At 51.2% G+C, this 20240-nt stretch overlaps 1 protein-coding gene across 5 annotated transcripts in view; it reads left to right on the top strand.

Annotated features, from left to right (window-relative positions):
• Positions 1-20240, top strand: part of TLN1 (talin 1) — an 880838-nt gene that overhangs the window by 164421 nt on the left and 696177 nt on the right. For all 5 annotated transcript variants that reach the window (XM_085627686.1, XM_085627681.1, XM_085627685.1 and 2 more), the window contains one exon: positions 15836-15997. In XM_085627686.1, coding sequence (XP_085483812.1) covers positions 15868-15997 — 130 coding nt within the window. In that variant the 5' untranslated portion in view covers positions 15836-15867. The remainder of the gene's footprint in view (positions 1-15835; positions 15998-20240) is intronic.

Genomic DNA, 20240 nt, shown 5'->3' with positions numbered 1-20240 from the left:
GCGCCGGGGTTTCCCCAAAATGAATGGACTTCTCGTTCGTTTAGTGTGTATTTAGGTTATTCAAATAGCGCCTTAAGACCCAGGGCGCCAAAGCGCTTCACAGACGACGGCATCGAAAGAACAGGGAAGCCGGTGAAAGCCTTTGAATCAGTGGCGGCCTCTGGGGAGCACCTGGAGCTTGTTCAAGGCGGGGCTTTCCTGAATCCCAGCCACCTCTGGCCTGCAGCGCTGTTTTAACAGACATGAGTGCCAGGGCCAGGGTAGGAGGGCAGTGCAGCCTGCTCCACCCATGGCCCCTGCCAGGGCCCGAGGTAGGAGCCCACTGCAGCCTGCTCCACCCATGGCCCCTGCCAGGGCCCGAGGTAGGAGGGCTGTGCAGCTTGCTCCACCCATGGCCCCTGCCAGGGCCCGAGGTAGGAGCCCACTGCAGCCTGCTCCACCCATGGCCTCTGCCAGGGCCCGAGGTAGGAGGGCTGTGCAGCTTGCTCCACCCATGGCCCCTGCCAGGGCCCGAGGTAGGAGCCCACTGCAGCCTGCTCCACCCATGGCCCCTGCCAGGGCCCGGGGTAGGAGCCCACTGAAGCCTGCTCCACCCATGGCCCCTGCCAGGGCCCGAGGTAGGAACCCACTGAAGCCTGCTCCACCCATGCCCCAACCAGGGCCCGAGGTAGGAGGGCAGTGCAGCTTGCACCACCAATGGCCCCTGCCAGGGCCCGAGGTAGGAGCCCACTGCAGCCTGCTCCACCCATGGCCCCTGCCAGGGCCCGAGGTAGGAGCCCACTGCAGCCTGCTCCACCCATGGCCCCTGCCAGGGCCCAAGGTAGGAGGCCAGTGCAGCTTGCACCACCCATGGCCCCTGCCAGGGCCCGAGGTAGGAGCCCACTGCAGCCTGCTCCACCCATGGCCCCTGCCAGGGCCCGAGGTAGGAGGGCAGTGCAGCCTGCTCCACCCATGGCCCCTGCCAGGGCCCGAGGTAGGAGGGCAGTGCAGCTTGCACCACCAATGGCCCCTGCCAGGGCCCGAGGTAGGAGCCCACTGCAGCCTGCTCCACCCATGGCCCCTGCCAGGGCCCGAGGTAGGAGCCCACTGCAGCCTGCTCCACCCATGGCCCCTGCCAGGGCCCAAGGTAGGAGGCCAGTGCAGCTTGCACCATGCTTGGCCCCTGCCAGGGCCTGAGGTAGGAGGGCAGTGCAGCCTGCTCCACCCATGGCCCCTGCCAGGGCCCGAGGTAGGAGGCCAGTGCAGCCTGCTCCACCCATGGCCCCTGCCAGGGCCCGAGGTAGGAGGGCAGTGCAGCTTGCACCACCAATGGCCCCTGCCAGGGCCCGAGGTAGGAGCCCACTGCAGCCTGCTCCACCCATGGCCCCTGCCAGGGCCCGAGGTAGGAGCCCACTGCAGCCTGCTCCACCCATGGCCCCTGCCAGGGCCCAAGGTAGGAGGCCAGTGCAGCTTGCACCACCCATGGCCCCTGCCAAGGCCCGAGGTAGGAGCCCACTGCAGCCTGCTCCACCCAGGGCCCGAGGTAGGAGGGCAGTGCAGCTTGCACCATGCTTGGCCCCTGCCAGGGCCTGAGGTAGGAGGGCAGTGCAGCTTGCACCACCCATGGCCCCTGCCAGGGCCCGAGGTAGGAGCCCACTGCAGCCTGCTCCACCCATGGCCCCTGCCAGGGCCCGAGGTAGGAGCCCACTGCAGCCTGCTCCACCCATGGCCCCTGCCAGGGCCCAAGGTAGGAGGCCAGTGCAGCTTGCACCACCCATGGCCCCTGCCAGGGCCCGAGGTAGGAGCCCACTGCAGCCTGCTCCACCCATGGCCCCTGCCAGGGCCCGAGGTAGGAGGGCAGTGCAGCTTGCACCATGCTTGGCCCCTGCCAGGGACCGAGGTAGGAGCCCACTGCAGCCTGCTCCACCCATGGCCCCTGCCAGGGCCCGAGGTAGGAGGCCACTGCAGCTTGCACCACCCATGGCCCCTGCCAGGGCCCGAGGTAGGAGGGCAGTGCAGCTTGCACCACCCATGGCCCCTGCCAGGGCCCGAGGTAGGAGCCCACTGCAGCCTGCTCCACCCAAGGCCCCTGCCAGGACCCGAGGTAGGAGCCTACTGCAGCCTGCTCCACCCATGGCCCCTGCCAGGGCCCAAGGTAGGAGGCCAGTGTAGCTTGCACCACCCATGGCCCCTGCCAGGGCCCGAGGTAGGAGCCCACTGCAGCCTGCTCCACCCATGGCCCCTGCCAGGGCCCGAGGTAGGAGGGCAGTGCAGCTTGCACCATGCTTGGCCCCTGCCAGGGCCCGAGGTAGGAGGGCAGTGCAGCCTGCTCCACCCATGGCCCCTGCCAGGGCTGCCAACACAACACAACTACTAGCCATCATATTCCTACAGGTGTGACAATTCTGACTATTTGAGGCTCCCAAAGCTATAAGAATGGCTTGGGCGGCTGGTAATGCTCCTGTTTAATGCATATTGAATTAATAATTACCTGTTGTGGTCATCTCTAAACTAGCCAGACAGTGCCATCTTGTGGCAGACTGTCAAAAGTGCCGAGGTTGACAATGGAGTGCCCTTCCAAACACCAGAAACCTCCGGCTGATTTTAACCACTGCCTCGAGGCCAAGGATGGTGCAGGAAAAGGGGGCTAGCCAAGGCCGGACTGCCCATGACGGGCATCCGGTGTTTCCCGGGAGGGAGAAAGAGGGGGCAGCCAGGCTTGGGATGGCCATAGCACGCATCAGGTGTTTTCCGGGAAGCAGGAAAAGGGGGCAGCCAGGGCCGGACTGGCGTTGGCAGGCATCAGGCGTTTCCCGGGAGGCAGGAAGAGGGATGCCAGCCAGGGCCGGACTGGCCACGGTGGGCATTGGGCGTTTCCCTGGGAGGCAGGAAGAGGGGGCAGTCAGGGCTGGACTAGCCCGTGAGGGCACTGGGCGTTTTCCTGGAGGGCAGAAAGAAGGGGGCAGCCAGGGCCGGACTGGCCGTAGCGGGCATTGGGTGTTTTCCTGGCAGGCAGAAAGAGGCGGGCAGCCAGTGGGCATCTGGCATTTCCCTGGGAGGCAGGAAGAGGGAGCAGCCAGAGCCGGGATGGCCATAGCACGCATCAGGTGTTTCCGGGAGGCAGCAATAGGGGGCAGCCAGGGCTGGACTGGCGGTGGCAGGCATCGGGCGTTTCCCGGGAGGCAAGAAGAGGGTGGGCAGCCAGGGCCGGATTGGCCGTCGCGAGTATCAGGCATTTCCCGAGAGGCAGGAAGCAGGTGCATCCACAGGTGGACTGGCCTTAGAGGGCACAGGGCGTTTACCTGGGAGGCTGGAAGAGGTGGCAGCCAAGTGTCTATGAAGACACTTCATCTGCTTACTTTCTTCTGAAGAATACCTTTTAGGGTCCAGGGAGAGTTTATCTAAGCCCATTACCAGTGACATGCTGATAGCTGCACTGCCCTGTCGCCCACTTGGCTGTCTAACCCTCAATCAATCAATCAATCAGTGACATTTATAGAGCGCACTACATACCCGTAGGGTCTCAAGGCGCTGGGGGTGGGGGGGTGCCGCTACTGCTCGAACAGCCAGGTCTTCAGCTTCTTCCTGAAGGAGAGGTGGTCTTGAGTCAGGCGCAGGTCGGTCGGGAGGGAGTTCCAGGTCTTGGCGGCCAGGTAGGAGAAGGACCTTCCTCCTGTAGTCGCTCTTCGGATGCGGGGGACGGCGGCGAGGGCGTGGTTGGCTGATCGGAGGTGGCGTTTGGGAGCGTAGAAGTTGATTTGGCTGTTGAGGTAGCTCGGGCCTTGGTCGTGTAGGGCTTTGTGTGCGTGGGTGAGGAGGCGGAAGGTGATTCTTTTGTTGACGGGGAGCCAGTGCAGGTTTCTCAGATGTCCGGAGATGTGGCTGGTTCGTGGGATGTCGAGGATGAGTCTGGCTGAGGCGTTCTGGATCCGCTGGAGTCTCTTCTGGAGCTTGGCGGTGGTGCCGGCGTAGAGGGCGTTGCCGTAGTCCAGTCGGCTGGTGACGAGGGCCTGGGTGACGGTCTTCCTGGTCTCGGTGGGGATCCACCAGAAGATCTTCCGTAGCATGCGAAGGATGTTGAAGCACGCCGAGGAGACGTTGTTGACTTGCCTAGTCATGGAGAGGGAGGAGTCCAGGATGAAGCCCAGGTTGCGTGCATGGTCTGTTGGTTTGGGTGCGGTGCCCAGGGCGGGAGGCCACCAGGAGTCATCCCAGGCGGAGGGTGAGGATCCCAGGATGAGGACCTCCGTCTTGTCCGAGTTCAGTTTCAGGCGGCTGGTCGACATCCACTCGGCTACCTCTTTCATCCCTTCGTGCAGGTTGGCTCTGGCGGCGGCGGGGTCGTTGGTCAGGGAGAGGATCAGCTGGGTGTCGTCGGCGTAGGAGATTATGTTGAGGTTGTGTTGGCGTGCGATGGCCGCGAGGGGGCTCATGTAGACGTTGAAGAGGGTGGGGCTCAGTGAGGATCCTTGAGGGACGCCGCAGATGACTTCGGTCGCCTCTGACTTGTACGGTGGTAGACGGACTCTCTGTGTTCTTCCGTCGAGGAAGGAGATGATCCATTCCAGCGCCTTGTCCTGGATTCCGACGTTGCTGAGGCGCTGTACTAGGGTGCGGTGGCAGACAGTGTCGAATGCTGCGGAGAGGTCTAGGAGGATGAGGGCCGCTGTTTCTCCGTTGTCCATCAGGGCTCGAATGTCATCGGTGGCGGCGATGAGGGCGGTCTCGGTGCTGTGATTGGCTCGGAAGCCGGACTGTGAGGGGTCGAGGGATCCATTCGTCTCGAGGAAGGCGGCCATCTGCTTGTTGACGGTCTTCTCGATGACTTTGGCTGGAAACGGGAGGAGCGAGATGGGGCGGTAGTTCTTGAGTTCGGTGGGGTCCGCTGTGGGTTTCTTGAGTAGAGCGCTGAGTTCGGCGTGCTTCCAGCTCTCAGGGAAGGTGGCGGTGTCGAAGGATGTGTTGACGATGTCTCGCAGGTGGGGTGCGATGACAGCGTCAGCCTTGTTGAAGACGTGATGAGGACAGGGGTCGGTCGGTGATCCGGAGTGGATGCTTACAAGAAACAAGCATTGGTAAAGCCGATGGGTCTCGCCTATCCAAGAGCTATTGGCTTTGCCTATGTGTTTTAGCCATGTGGCACACCGTGGTGGCTTCTGTTCAGCATGGGTAAAAGTTTGTGGAGTTGAAGAGAGTGGCGTGGAGTGGTGTTGAGTTTCATGGAGTGGTGTGGAGTGTCGTGTGGGGAGTAAAGTGTTGTAGAGTGGAAGGGCATAGAGTGGAGTAAACTTGAGTGGAGGATAGTGTCGTAGAGGAGTTAGTGTCGGGGAGTTGTGTAGAGTAGAATGGAGTGGCGTACATTGGAGTAGATGGTCATAGAGTGAAGTGGCATAGAGTGGAGTAGAGTTTGTACAGTGGAGTGTCGTACAGTGGAGTGGAGTAGTGTGTTGTCAAATAGAGTGGGGTAAAGTGGCATGGAGCAGCATAGAGGGTGTTGCGTAGGATGTTGTAGAGTGGAGTAGTGTTGTGGAGTAGAGTGTCAGAGAGTGGAGTAGCGTTTATTGGAGTGTAGTGTCGTAGAGTGGCCTAGAGTGAAGTGGTGTGCAGAGCAGACTTGCATAGAGTGCATTGCCGTAGAGTGGAATGGTGCAGAGTAGATTGCCGTGTCGTAGAGTGCAGGCAGTAGTATAGAGTGCAGTGGCGTAGAGTAGAATGTTTCTGAGTAGAGTGAAGTGGTGTGGAGTGGTGCAGGGTAGAGTACAGAGGTGCAGAGTGTGGTAGTATAGAGTAAGGTGATGTAGAGTGCCGTGACGTGGAGTGCAGTGGTGCAGAATAGATTAAAGGGATGTAGAGTGATGCAGGGTGTAGTGGTGGAGAATGCATTGGTGTTGAGGGGTGCAGCGTAGAGTGCAGTGGCACAGTGTGCAGAAAGTAGAGGCATAGAGTACAGTGGTACAGGGTAGAATATTGTGGCATTGAGTTTAGTGAATGGTGTAGTGGCATAGCGTGCAGTGACTTTAGAGTACAGTGGTGCAGAATATTGGGGGGTTGAGTTCAGTTGTGGAGAGAGCAGTCTTGCAGAGTGAGTGTTGTGAAATAGGGTGGCACAGAGTAGAGTGGAGTAAAGCAGTGGCATAGAGTATGGCGGTGCAGAGTAGAATAGAGTGCCGTAGAGTATAGTGGCATAGAGTGCAGTGTAGTTGGTGTAGAGTACAGTTGCATAGAGTGCATTTTATTGAGTAAAGTGTTTAGTGCAATGTTGTAAAGTGGCATAGAGAACAGTGGCGTAGAGTGGTGTATAGTACAGTGGCACAGCGTAGAGTGCATTGGCGTAAAGTTTAGTGGCAGAGAGTGCAATGCTACAGAGTAGACTGCTGTTGTGTGCATTGGTGTGGAGTGCTGTAGTGTAGAGAGCAATGGTGTAGAGAGCAGTGACATATAGTGCACTGTAGAAAAGAGTGATGTAAAGTGCAATGACGAAGAGTACAGTGGCTTAGATTTCAGTGGCGTAAAGTGTTGAGTAGATTGGCATAGAGTGCATTCGTTTTGCGTATAGTGGTGTGGAGTGACTCAGATTATTTCATAGTATTGTGGTGCACGATAGTGTACAGTGGCGTAGAGTGCAGAGTAGATTTGAGTGGATTGGCAGAGTGCACTGACGTAGACTGGATGGAACTGAGTAGAGTGCGGTGTTGCAGAGTAGAGTGACCGAGCGGAGGGGTGTGGAGTGGTGTAGAATGCAGTGGTGTTTAGTAGAGTGCAAAGGCATAGAGTAGAGTGCAGCGATGCAGTGTGGAGTGATGTCTGGTGGAATATGCATGGCCTGGTAGCACACTGCCATTACCGACCACACACGTTAAATTGAACTGAAAATATAATTTTCATTTCATTTAAAAAAAACTTTCTTTTGGTCAATATGACCTCAAAAGTACAGATACAATACACATTGATACATAAAAAGATGCATCAAAAATCAATTATGGACACTATTGGCACACATATAAAGTGAATGGATTCCGTGCTCAGTTTAAAAAAAAAATGCCTATAATTCTTATAGATTCACGAAGGGAGGACAAAAAGGAGCGAGGGTCACAAAGAATTATTCAAGGCAAGGAAAAGAATTCACCTTTGGAAAGTGCATAATGCAAATAAATAATTTACTTAAAAAAGATTTCTAAAAAAAGATGACAAATTCTTTGCTACAGATGATAGGTCCTAGCACTAAGAGCCCCCTACAATGCAGGCTACTTCTGGACATAATTTTTTCTCTTCTACAATAATTGCAGGAGTAGATTGATCAATTACAATTCCCCTATAGCATGATTAGTGGGGTCAATGAACATGCTCAATACAATCTAATCATATTAAAAACAGGGCCTAGTTTTAAGACCGACGAGGAAAGCACATCCTGGCTCTATTTTAAGGGTGTTTTTATGAATATCCTACGTGTACACCACATAGAAAATAGGAAACCTGCCACTGAGTAAGCAATCTGGGTACTGCAATCATTTTTTAGTATCCTGAAATCCTGAAAGCCTCAGAGCAACGTCTAGTGCCAAGGTTCCTACAGATTTGAACCAGCCATCGTTTTCTTGCCTTGTAGTAGCCAGGACAGCTAAAAAACACGTGAAGTACTGACTCTTCTGGACAATCACATGCCGGGCACCTCAAAACTTGCAAACCCCCCCAGTTGTATGTAAAACAACGGAGAGGCAGAACCCCATGCCTAAACTGGAGGTAAAGCTTTTTAGCAACTGCCGGCTTGATGTCATCTAGGGCCGGCTCACGGTTAAACCTATCTTTGATACCTAAAAAGGTTGCGGTTACCTTGCCTAATCAGGGGTAACTATGAAGCTGTGCCATTTTGTACTCTTTGTAATGGGCCTTTAGTGATTTCCTGGAGAGTGAGGAGCAGGCAGACTGAGGATCGGCCCAAAGTTCCCCCAGCCCCATACTGACCAGCATATGCTTTATGTACGTGAGCCACGGGAGTTTGGCAGCCCCCCTTAGGTTCATTACTTCTCTTGTTTCCTCCCTGTATGATAGACGTTCTGGGGTGACCCACAGGCGAGGCCAGTACAATAAGGGTTTAAGATTGGTTACATCAGCAATTGCCATAAGGCCCAGAGCGGAATCAACGGTGTTCTCCGTGGGAGCTTTTACAGCTGTCTCAGGAAGTTGTTCTCTACCTGCGTTAGGCTCTCTGGTCTTGTATAGCCCCAGAGTTCTGCACCGTATAACGCTCCTCCCCGGGCCTTATATATTTCAATGGCTGAGCTCACTGGTTTCTCGCTAGACTTACAAAAGACCTTCATAATGCCACCCGATGATTGTGATAATTTTAATGATGATTTTTTAATTTGTGCCCCCCAATCCATGGTTTCTGTGATTGTAATGCCGAGATAGTCAAAAGAGAAAACTCTTTCAAGGGGTTTACCATTTAAGGAGGGGTGTGCTCTTGTGCTTTTAGGACTGTTAAACGCCATAAATTTGGTTTTCTGTAGATTGATTTATAATCCTCTTTCACTGCCGAATGCTTCAAATTTATTGAGTACCCTCTGGATCCTCATAGGTGATTTGGATATTAGTAAAGTATCATCGGCAAACATCATTGCTGGGATTTTCCGGGAGGCTAACTTGGTGCATCGAGGTCTTTGTCGACTAATAAATAATCTATCAAGCCCTTGATGTAAAGACTGAAGAGAGTGGGGGCAAGGACACAGCCCTGGCGAACACCGCGTTTGATCGGGATGGGTGCAGTTAACTTTCCATCCTTGCCAAACCTGATTTGGGCAAAGTTATCCTTGTGCAGCCGCTTAATTAGATGGGTAAGATATGTTGGGATCCCCATCTCATGGAGGACTGTCCAAAGTTTTTCCTTGGGACCAAATCAAAGGCTGACCTCAAGTCTACAAATATTAAATAGAGGCTGCCACCCTCTAGACACACGGTCTTCCAATGTAGCAATTGAAGCCTGAGTATTTGGTCCAAAGTGGACAGTTTTTCCCTAAACCCTGCCTGTAAAGGGGATAATATCTCCCGTTCCTCCATCCAGGTTTGTAATCTAAACAACAATACGCGCGCAAAGATTTTTTGCGTAATGTCTATCAGGCTAATTGGCCTGTAATTGGTTGGTAAAAGCGGTGAGCCTTTTTTATAGATGGGAATTATTTCCGCTCCAACCCAACTGGGGGGAAGCTTCATGCCCTGGAGTATGGCATTAAATAGCACCCAAAGATATGGAGCCCAGACAATTGGTTCACTACGAAAAAGATCCCCAGGGATTTTGTCTAAACCGGGTGCTTTTCCTGGGGCAATTTTAACTAAAGCTCCCTTGATTTCATTTAGACTTGTACTCATACTAGAGCTATCGTCTTAGGGTTCTTTAGTTTCCCTCAATTTGGAGGAATGGTCAATCCCCATGGGGCATCCCTCAGATATCTCATCAATCAATGTTTCTTCCTGGGAATAGAGAGATTCAAAATGTTCCCGCTTCTTCTTCATCCAAATTTGGGTCTACCAGTGATTTAGCACCAGTACTACCGGTGTTAACAACTTTCCAAAAGGTCCTCATGTCCCTGGCCCCCAAGGCGCTTCTCAGAGCATCCCACCTATCCTTTTCCCACCCTTTTTTTAGCTTAAAAAATAGCTGCTTTATATACCGTCCTGGCATATTTAATTTGCAGGCGATCATTAGCCTTAACGGACGCTACCAGCGATCTTTTGGTTTTGCAGCATTGATCATTATACCAAGGGTGAGGGGGGCATCTTGCTTGGCTGATTTTTTTTTTTTTTTTTGGGGGGTAGAAGAAGTTCAATGTGACTTCTCCTAATGTAGCATGGTTTATCGTGACCGAGTCAAGATCTATACCTGCTCCTTTATGGGTTAAGTTGGATGCCATCAGGAGTACCGGGACCAGGGCTTCATATAAAGTGCTTAATTTATCTTGCGATTGGCTAAAATCGGTCCATCGCACTCTTCGCCTACAATTGGAAAGTGTCAATCTGGCCTCAATAGAGTTATCTGAACTAGGGACGTTACAAGGATTAAACTCCTTTAGTTCTAGTACTAGTGCATGATGGTCGCTATCTATCCGTGGAACCACCCTACAATCAATTTGGAGTCCATTAAGATGTAGTCTACCAGAGAGCCACAGTGATTTCTGTGGAAGGTATGACGACTTGATGTTTCGGGCAAGGTTCTACCATTACACGCTCTAAGGGAGTGATTCAAAACAAGGCAGTTAATCTGAATCACCAGAGGTGACCATTTTTTGACTGGTAAACATCTAGTCTCCGGGATTGCCCAAAAATTATACTCGTATAGGCTATACAGGAGCATTCCCACTAGTGGCTCGAACTGACAATTGAAGTCCCCTCCCAAGATCACCATATGATTTTCAACAATGGTACCTAAGAACGTAGTTAGTTCTTCTAATGTAACAGACTACTTTCCCAGGACCGTCGGTCTAGAATATACACTTAAAAGTGCAACGGAAATCTTTAAAGGGAACTGAAGTATAACATATAGTATGTCATTCGATCCTGTGTCGATTTGCTTGGCCGTACATCCTAAATGAACTCCCACCCATGTGCTAAGGCCTCCGGAAGGTCTCCCTTTACCCCCAGATGTTGCCGGGATACTAAAGGTGGCAAAACCCAACTTAAGGACCTCCCCTCGAGCCCATTTTTCCTGAAACATGCAGATCTCGAATTCACTAATAAAAGAGCCCCAATTGGGATCATCTAACTTATTATTTAGGCCTGCAATGTTCCATGATAGAACCCTTGATTTCAAACAATTAGAGGTATTCGATATATCAGGCACTTGGGGGAGGTACTTGGCATACAGCTTCCATCTTTCCGCTTGCATCCTTAAAATATGACCCCGTGGGTAAACAAAATTTAGGGTTATCCCCCCGAACCGGATCGCTGCCTTCTCCCACAGGTTGGGCCCTCCCCGCGCGGGATACATGGTCCTATATCACTAACCTGGCTCTGGGTTTCTGTTTGGGGTGGACATGTTTGTACCTTAATAATGGAGGAGTTTTCCTTAAGTCAATCTACTCCATCCAAACAGCTGAATCTATTTACAGTGGGGATATTGAAAATAGGTTGCTTTTGCCAGTGCTGATGAGTCAACTCGCGGTTATTGGTGTCATCTCTCCAGCCCCACTCTATATGCCTGGTACCATAGTAGGGCCTGTTGGGGGTTAAAAGTAACCCAAAGGGAGTACTTGAATACCACCCATTTTTCTCCCATCCTCTCTAGCCAAGATTTTTCGGGTCATCGACGGATTTCTAAAATTAATTATTATGCAATCTCCATGTACATCCTTTTATCGTCTGCCTATCCATCCCACCCTACGTGTGGTTAGGATCTCTTCCACATCCTCATAATTAAAATGTCTTTGGTTTACAAGCCAGTGAACACATTTGTTCTTTAATTCTTTGTGGGATTCAGATTGATCCCTTCTGAGTTCAGGGATACCTGCAAGGATTAGGGCATACGGAGTTGATGCGGGTGGCAAATTTATGACTGGAGGGGGTAAAGAGTGGTTGGTGGCTTCTATGTTTGTAAAGACACCTTCCCCAGCCTGCCTGTTGTTTAAATGTTGTTGCTCTGTAGATTTATTCAATGGGGGTGGTCAATTAGCTTGCATAGAGATAACCGGTGTGGACCTTGCAGGGCCATCTCTAGTGGCCTCCGATGTACGAGTCTCCCCAATTGGTTTTAAAGGCAGGGGTTGTTCATTGTGTTTGTGGCTAGGATTAATCAGTGCATTGCTCATAGTGGTCTGCACTCGAGACCCGCATTCTGATCCAGCAATACCATTGGTAACCCCCCTTGTACTTAACCAATCATTAAAAAGTACAGACAACCCGTCAACCCTCTCATGTAATGATCTAAGTTCGTCCGTAACTATAGCCCTCATTTGGATCTGCAGATCCACCACCAACTTTGTAACCCACACCGGCTGATCACTTGTGATTTCCCTGCTCTCTTCTAGGTTCCCCATCACAGATTTCCCATCATCAGAAGTCTCACCCTGGGGCTTCTTCCTTCTTACAGGTGCTTTCGCCTTGGGTTTAGGTTTGGCTTTTCTGCACAATTGTTTTGGGGTAATAACCCTGGATGACTCGGGAATAACTATTTCTATTAATGGTGTTTGGTCACTGGGAAGGTCAGTTATAGAAACCCCTGAAATTTGTAAAATGCTCTGGACAGTTGGTGCAATTTCTAGATTTGGGGTCAGGGACAGTCGTCTCTCGGTCCGCTGTATTTCAGTTGCCACGGCTCCTAGGGCCTTTTCTAGCATCCTGTCAATAGAGGTGGATTTAGTGTTTGATTTGGGCAAGACCGGGGCCTGTTTCTTCTCAGCGCATACTCTTCTCCCCATTCTGAAATATTTTTAAGGTTAGACTCTAGCGTTAATTATTAGATTTAAGCTTTAGGTAGACGCTAGAGGTTCCTCTTGAAAGCACCACTACGATGCTCTATAGGTGTGCGCAATTACACGGATACTTAATAAGTGAACCAGTGCTAGAAGATACTATCTGAGATCAGCAGGGTAAGCAAAGGAAGCTACACATACGTTTTCAGTGTTCTCAGTCCAGAGTCAAATATAATACATTCTGCGCCAACTGGGTACCAATAAAGGAGAAGACAATTTCAAATGTTTTGGCAGTCTGGAGGACACGGCCACAGTACCTTAGATACGGGTCCCAAGGATTAGGAGTTGGGGAGCAGGCCTAGCCCAGCTTCCTCCAGCCTCTGACCGCCTTGGACAAGCCCGCGCTTGGCCCGGGCTTCGCCCGCACGTGTCCCACGCTGCGGGACGCCGGCTGCACTTTTATGCGCCTCCTGGCGCGCTGTACTGGCACTGCTGGTCTCTGTAGTCCCCCGTGCGGCAAACAGACTGGCAGACACGATGACTCTTCCCGCGCTGTGGGACGCCAGCCGCACTTTTATGCGCCTCCTGGCGCTGGTACTGCTGGTCTCTATAGTTCTCCGTGCGGCAAACAGACTTACCGACGCGATGACTCGTATTGTTATTGTCACTCCAAGTCTTTAAGGTGGTGGGCTGATTTTCCCGCAAGGCAGAGCGTCTGAGCAAGAAATGCATCAAGGTCCTCCAGGCTGAGGCTGTCAACAATATGCACAGCTTCGGGGTGACCAGCTCAAAGGCCGACAGGGCAACAATACGGAATTTTGATAAAGAAGGTGAACGCCAACTCCCAGCTATCAGTCTGTAGCCAGAGGCGACCCCTTCCCCTCGAAAATATCACTTGCACAAGCCTACAGATGTACTTATAAAAGTATACAGTGTTCAAACGATCATGTGCGGAAATGTCATCACCTAGCGTATTGATTTGTTTTGATCGTATTATAATATTAGTTTCCACAACATTTTGGAATTTCCAAAAATGTGCCATTTGTTTTTCGAATTCGGAAATATGTACACAGTTCATTTACAGACATTTACATTTTGTTGTGTGCTAGGAAAAAATATATTGTGCAGCCTTCCTCAAGGACTCCCCCAGTAGTCAGCATAATTGTCACATAGAGCCTCTCACTTTGAAGTCTCCTCACACATCCCATCAGCCTCCCTGTCTGTTCTACTCACACATCCCATCAGCCTCTCTGTCTGTTCTACTCACACATACCATCAGCCTCCCTGTCCTCACACATCTCATCAGCCTCCCTGTCTGTTCTCACGCATCCCATCCGCCTCCCTGTCTGTTCTCACGCATCCCATCCGCCTCCCTGTCTGTTCTCCCAGATCCCATCAGCATCCCATCGGCCTCCCTGTCTGTTCTCACGCATCCCATCGGCCTCCCTGTCTGTTCTCACGCATCCCATCGGCCTCCCTGTCTGTTCTCACGCATCCCATCGGCCTCCCTGTCTGTTCTCGCGCATCCCATCGGCCTCCCTGTCTGTTCTCGCGCATCCCATCAGCCCCCCTGCCTCCCTGTCTGCTCTCACGTATCCAATCAGCCTCCCTGTCTGCTCTCACGTATCCAATCAGCCTCCCTGTCTGCTCTCACTCATTCCATCGGCCTCCCTGCCTGTTCTCACGCATCCCATCAGCCTCGCTGCTTGTCCTCACGCATCCCACCAGCCTCGCTGCTTGTCCTCACACATCTTATCAGCCTTGCTGCTTGTCCTCACACATCTTATCAGCCTTGCTGCTTGTCCTCACACATCTTATCAGCCTCGCTGCCCGTCCTCATGCATCCCATCAGCCTCCCTGCCTGTCCTTACGCATCCCATCCGCCTCCCTGCCTCTCCTCACGCATCCCATCCACCTCCCTGCCTCTCCTCACGCATCCCACCAGCCTCCCTGCCTGTTCTCACGCATCCCATCAGCCTCCCTGCTTGTTCTCACGCATCCCATCAGCCTACCTGCCTGTCCTAACGCATTCCATCAGCCTACCTGCCTGTCCTCACACATCCCATCCGCGACACTCCTGTTCTCACACATCCCATCAGCCTGCCTCCCTGCTTGTCCTCACTCATCCCATCAGCCTCCCTGTCTGTCCTCACGCATCCCACCAGCCTTCCTGTCTGTCCTCACGCACCCAATCAGCCCCCCCTGTCTGTCCTCACGCACCCAATCAGCCCCCCCTGTCTGTCCTCACGCACCCAATCAGCCCCCCCTGTCTGTCCTCACGCACCCAATCAGCCCCCCCCTGTCTGCCCTCACGCACCCAATCAGCCTCCCTGCCTGCCCTCACGCACCCAATCAGCCTCCCTGCCTGCCCTCACGCACCCAATCAGCCTCCCTGCCTGCCCTCACGCACCCAATCAGCCTCCCTGCCTATCCTCACGCACCCAATCAGCCTCCCTGCCTGTCCTCACGCACCCAATCAGCCTCCCTGCCTGTCCTCACGCACCCAATCAGCCTCCCTGCCTGTCCTCACGCACCCAATCAGCCTCCCTGCCTGTCCTCACGCACCCAATCAGCCTCCCTGCCTGTCCTCACGCACCCAATCAGCCTCCCTGCCTGTCCTCACGCACCCAATCAGCCTCCCTGCCTGTCCTCACGCACCCAATCGGCCTCCCTGCCTGTCCTCACGCACCCAATCGGCCTCCCTGCCTGTCCTCACGCACCCAATCGGCCTCCCTGCCTGTCCTCACGCACCCAATCGGCCTCCCTGCCTGTCCTCACGCACCCAATCAGCCTCCCTGCCTGTCCTCACGCACCCAATCAGCCTCCCTGCCTGTCCTCACGCACCCAATCGGCCTCCCTGCCTGTCCTCACGCACCCAATCGGCCTCCCTGCCTGTCCTCACGCACCCAATCGGCCTCCCTGCCTGTCCTCACGCACCCAATCGGCCTCCCTGCCTGTCCTCACGCACCCAATCGGCCTCCCTGCCTGTCCTCACGCACCCAATCAGCCTCCCTGCCTGTCCTCACGCACCCAATCAACCTCCCTGTCTGTCCTCACGCACCCCACTAGCCTCCCTGCCGGTTCTCACACATCCCACTAGCCTCCCTGCCTGCTTGTGCCTACACATCTTATCAACCTTGCACATTCCACCTGTGATAGAGCTGCGCTGCCTTTACAGTGCAAAACCTTAGTCCAAGCCAGCAGTTTTTTTTGCCTTGCGTAGATGGAAAATCATTGGCAATTTTCTAAAATGTGTGGGAACATTAAGCTCCTTGCACTGTCAAGGGGAGACATTGTTGACTGCTGGACCCTCAGCATTCTTCTAGGTTCCTTGGTAGTTTCTCTTCTATCTGACTTCCTCCCTTGTCGTGACAGTGTTATGTACTCCTCTGTGTTTGCTTTGGGACGTGCTTATCCTCATGTGCAGATCCCCATTGCTAATTGCTGTTTTTTGTTTTTAGGTTCACACTAGTGTGGCCCACCTCCTGGCATCATGGTGGCCCTGTCGCTGAAGATCAGCATCGGCAATGTGGTGAAGACCATGCAGTTTGAGCCCTCCACCATGATCTATGATGCTTGTCGCATCATCCGAGACAGAGTTCCTGAAGCGCAAATGGGACAGCGTAAGTTTCACCCCCTTACAGCCACGGGGCCTTTTGTGTTCAACGATTGTAGTGATGTGCGACTGCAGCCTGTTCTTTTCAGCCTTAAGGGCGCTTGTTTCTATTGGCTCTCTTGTTTGGTGTGTCACACAGCCTGAAGCCATAACTCTAGACTTGCCCTACTCGCCTCTTCCTTCTGCTGTGGTCCCATTTCCTCATCTCTCACACCTCGATATAGAAACTTCAAGTCCTGCTGGCTGCTTCCAAACCCAGGTTCTTTCCAGTCTCAAGTAAACATGGCGTACTCTGTCTTGCAAGGAACCTCTCCTGCTAGAAACCAGGATTGAAGCTGATCTCCTGAAACTGTCGAACTTTAGTACTCTACTCCTGCTCAACAACGGTGTGATGTTAATGTTTGCTCAATATCATGGCTGAGTAGCATTGCAGGTTCTCTCAGCACTAGACTGGTCTCCTGCGTATCGTTGACAAGCGATCAGTCATTGAAACTTTAAATACAAAAGAGGCCCCCACAACAAGTGCAGTTTAAGTCTACTTAAATGTCTTCTCCTGCTGCTCCAGGGCTTTCATGCAGTCACCCTAATCCTTGTCATGGCCGTGTCCCACTTGGATTATTGCAGCAGCCTTTTTAAAAAAAAAATGTTTGTCGTGTTTATTAGGTCATACATTACAATAATATCTTGTTTGGCTTCACAAGGATTGTTCTTAAAAATAAACCATTATTAAAAAGCATTTACTTGAAGCATGAACTTGATAGCATACTGTAGCAGAGAAAGTAATGCAAACCATTTTCTATCCTGTCGGTGCCACAGAGAAGTCATTTAGGGAACGTAACCGCCACAGTTCCGTATCCTCCATAATACATTTACAGCAACAGGTTGGTTATGCAAGTTGGTTACATACGTCGGTGCCACATTAATCGATATACATTTACCCCGGTGTGTCTCCCACATCGGGGCTAGAGTCTGTAGCCAGGTGGGTCTTCCCAGCAAGATATGTTATTGCAGCAGCGTTTTGGAAAAAACACTATCACATCACACTGGCCTTCAATCCCCCTCCGAGTAGAAGAAAGAGCGTCCTTTAAAACACTGTCTCATACATCAGGTGCTCCATGGTCGTTCCCCGAACTAGCTTGCAAAACTGCTAGTCACTAACCTACTGACAGGAAGTCTCAGATCTGTTGTCTTTCGACTTCCCGGACAACAGCAATTCAGTGGTTGATTTTTTTTTTCCAAGTTCAGGGCTCTATTGTATGAAATTTCCTACTTGTACATTTGAGAATGAGCAATAGTTACTTAAAATTCAGAAGATCATTTAGCACCAGCCTGTTCACTGTAACATTAAGTTAATTCAATCATCCTCACTACAGTCTTCTTAGGTCATGCTGTGCCAGCGCATGCGCTGCTCTGCGAGACATTTAGTAGGTGGGTTTCCAAAGTGCTACCCCACGCTTTGGTTGGCCTAGCGCTTGCGTTCATGCGGATGCCAGGTACATGGAAGGTGCAGTGGGTTCAGCGTTGGCTTTTTAAATTTACAGTTCTGGTGAATTCGTCAAGGCACCTATAACATCAGTGGGTAAAATATTCAATTTCAGAGCGACGACAGTATAAGAGTAGGGCAGCATGATGGACAGTCAAGAGTGCTTCAGATGGGGCAAGCCAAGGAGACGCGAGGCAGAAGTAAATTTTAATGGTCCTTTGCAGGCTCCTCCAAGCAGCTTTTAACGAGGTAGTTCTGGTACAGCAATACTTTTGATGGGACATTGTTTGCCCTATTTTTGATGGACAGCACCCAGACACAGATTCATATGTTTAAAGATAAAGGATTGTCATACCATGCACCAGACACACTGCAAGGGGTGCAGCAATGTCAAAGGGGAGTCAACATTCTCTAACTGGCAACGTTGTGTCTTTAAACCTATTCTTTGAAAAAGGCTGGTGGGCTGGCCGATATGTGTCGAGATGATGTTTATTTGCGCATTGAACTTAGCATTTTTTCACCAAAAGCATGTATGGAAATGTAATATATTTTGGACTGCTCTGTTGGGGTGGCTTTCCCTCGTTTGCTGCTGGAGTGATCATGACATGTTACGCAGGGGGTGAGAGCCTGCCCAGATACCTGCATTTTGCAGGTTCTTCTAGTGTGTTACATCAGCTCTGCCCATCCTTCCTACAATGATAAAGCGAGTCCCGCTGACTTGGATCGTTGGCACCCATACTTAGTCTCGCCCAGTCAATGCAAATACTTATTCTTACTTGTTATGTATTGCCCCTCCCCTAACCTGGAATGGAATGCAGCAATTACGGCTTGTGTTTAAAGCATTCCGACAGGCTGAGCCAGTATCAGAATTTCATGGGGGCTTAAAAAGTCTTCACTCTCATTGGAGAATTGAGAGTGGGCCCTGCCAGCCAATCGGGTTATTCGTACTGCCGCCTAAAATTCCTTGTTTAGGACAGCATTAGAATCTCTCTCAGAACAAATGACCCATTCAAAACTGTGGCAATGTCCTAGGAGAAGCTGCTGGTGGTTGAGGCGAGGGGAAGGAAGACAAAACGGTGAGATTACTGTGACGTGGCTGTGGGGATGCCGTCATTGACTTTGAAGCTGGTCAGTCTCACCGGGTGTTTGTAAACGGCCTGTGCACGCTCACCAGTGGCGGTGGTCCTTACCATCGCTGACTGGTTCTGTAGTGGTGTTCCTAACTATTTAGGGCCCCTGAGCAATTCCTGTTATTTTCGTGGGCCCAATATAAACAGTCATTATGAAACGTGGGATGCAATTAATTGGGCAGTACATAGTGCCGGTGAGTAAAGTGCAAATTCCCTATGGGGCTAGTTTATATGGCATAAACTGTATATATACTACAGAACAAATAAACCTTATTTCATAAAAAAAACTTCAGCTCATATAGCCAAATTAACACTAACACAAGAACTAAAAATATATTACAAATTTTTTCTTTTAATTGGAATAAAAATCATTACATTTATATACACTAACACCAGGAGTTTTTATTCCTCTTGTGTTCGCACAATTAAAAACACATATTTCTTCCTAGGACAAATATACACCAATTCACATAGACATCAAATCATGTAAAAAACACACACAAGAGAAAATGTAGTTATAGACTACTATCGTTAGTCTTTAGCTGTACACATCCACTATAGCGATAAGTTATGAGTCCGTTTTCAACTCCTATTTGTGTAATAACAGGACCGAATTCCAATAGAGATTGTGTGTTTCAAGTTGCGTCGACGCGTTTCAATGGATTTATCCAATCATTTCCATCTTTTTCAAGACAAACAAAGTCCTCTCTATATATTACTTTCTGATTCTTAATAGTCCTTTTTAATCAATTTCAGTTGTATCCAGTTGGCTTTTTCCAGAGCCGTGTGATGATCTTTTTAAAAAAAATTGATTTTATAAAATACGGAGTTATCACCTTTTGATCGGCGGTATTTCCACTTGTATCCCGTCTCTGTACTTGTTTTAATAGAGGCTCCTAATTTTACCCCTTAAAGTGTTTCTCGTCGAGCTACTTGTTTTCAGCTCTGTTTTTTCCAATAACACGAGGGACAGTTCCATCTTATTACCTCCGTGTTGTGCTACTAATGTGCTGCTTGCGTCCTGCACCTCTTCCTCTGCTATCGTAACGGGCTCCCGACGTATACGTATAGGAAGAGGAAGAGGTTACTGTTAGGTGATAATAGAGATCTCGTAATATCAACAAACGAGCCCCATTGCTTACCTAAGTAGTGGCTGCAGGTGGTTAGCCCCAGCGCGCATTTTTAGGAACAAGAACTTATTTGTCATTGTCTGACTTGGCAAGCGCAGAAAAGGCAGGCTGAGATTGAGCGTGCAAAAGTGAAAGCGCGCAGTGGGAGTGCTTGAAAGTGAAGAGACGCAGTGCGCGTGCCCATCTGCTTTCCGGGGGCAAGCTGATAGAGACGCCGTGAGCGTGCACATCGGCTGTCTGGGCAAGTGCACATCTCCTGTTCCGGCAAGTGCATATCTCCTGTCCCCCTTCGGCAACCAAGTCGACGACAATAGATCTTGCCAAGGCGAGTAGCGCATGCGCTGCGTCGCTAGGCGAGACCTAAACAAGGGGGGATGCACACTCTACAGCGGTCACGCCTAGATCAAGACATTTGGAAATGGGCCATACACCACAAAAATCATCTCCTAGCAGAACACCTTCCAAGAGTAAACAATCAGATTGCCGATCTTCTCAGCAGACAGAGGC

The sequence above is a fragment of the Triturus cristatus genome, chromosome 2_1 (genome assembly GCF_964204655.1).
Source record: "Triturus cristatus chromosome 2_1, aTriCri1.1, whole genome shotgun sequence".
NCBI classification, from domain to species: domain Eukaryota; kingdom Metazoa; phylum Chordata; class Amphibia; order Caudata; family Salamandridae; genus Triturus; species Triturus cristatus.
Note: the sequence above shows the minus strand (reverse complement) of the source record. Positions and strands in the feature narration are given on the sequence as shown.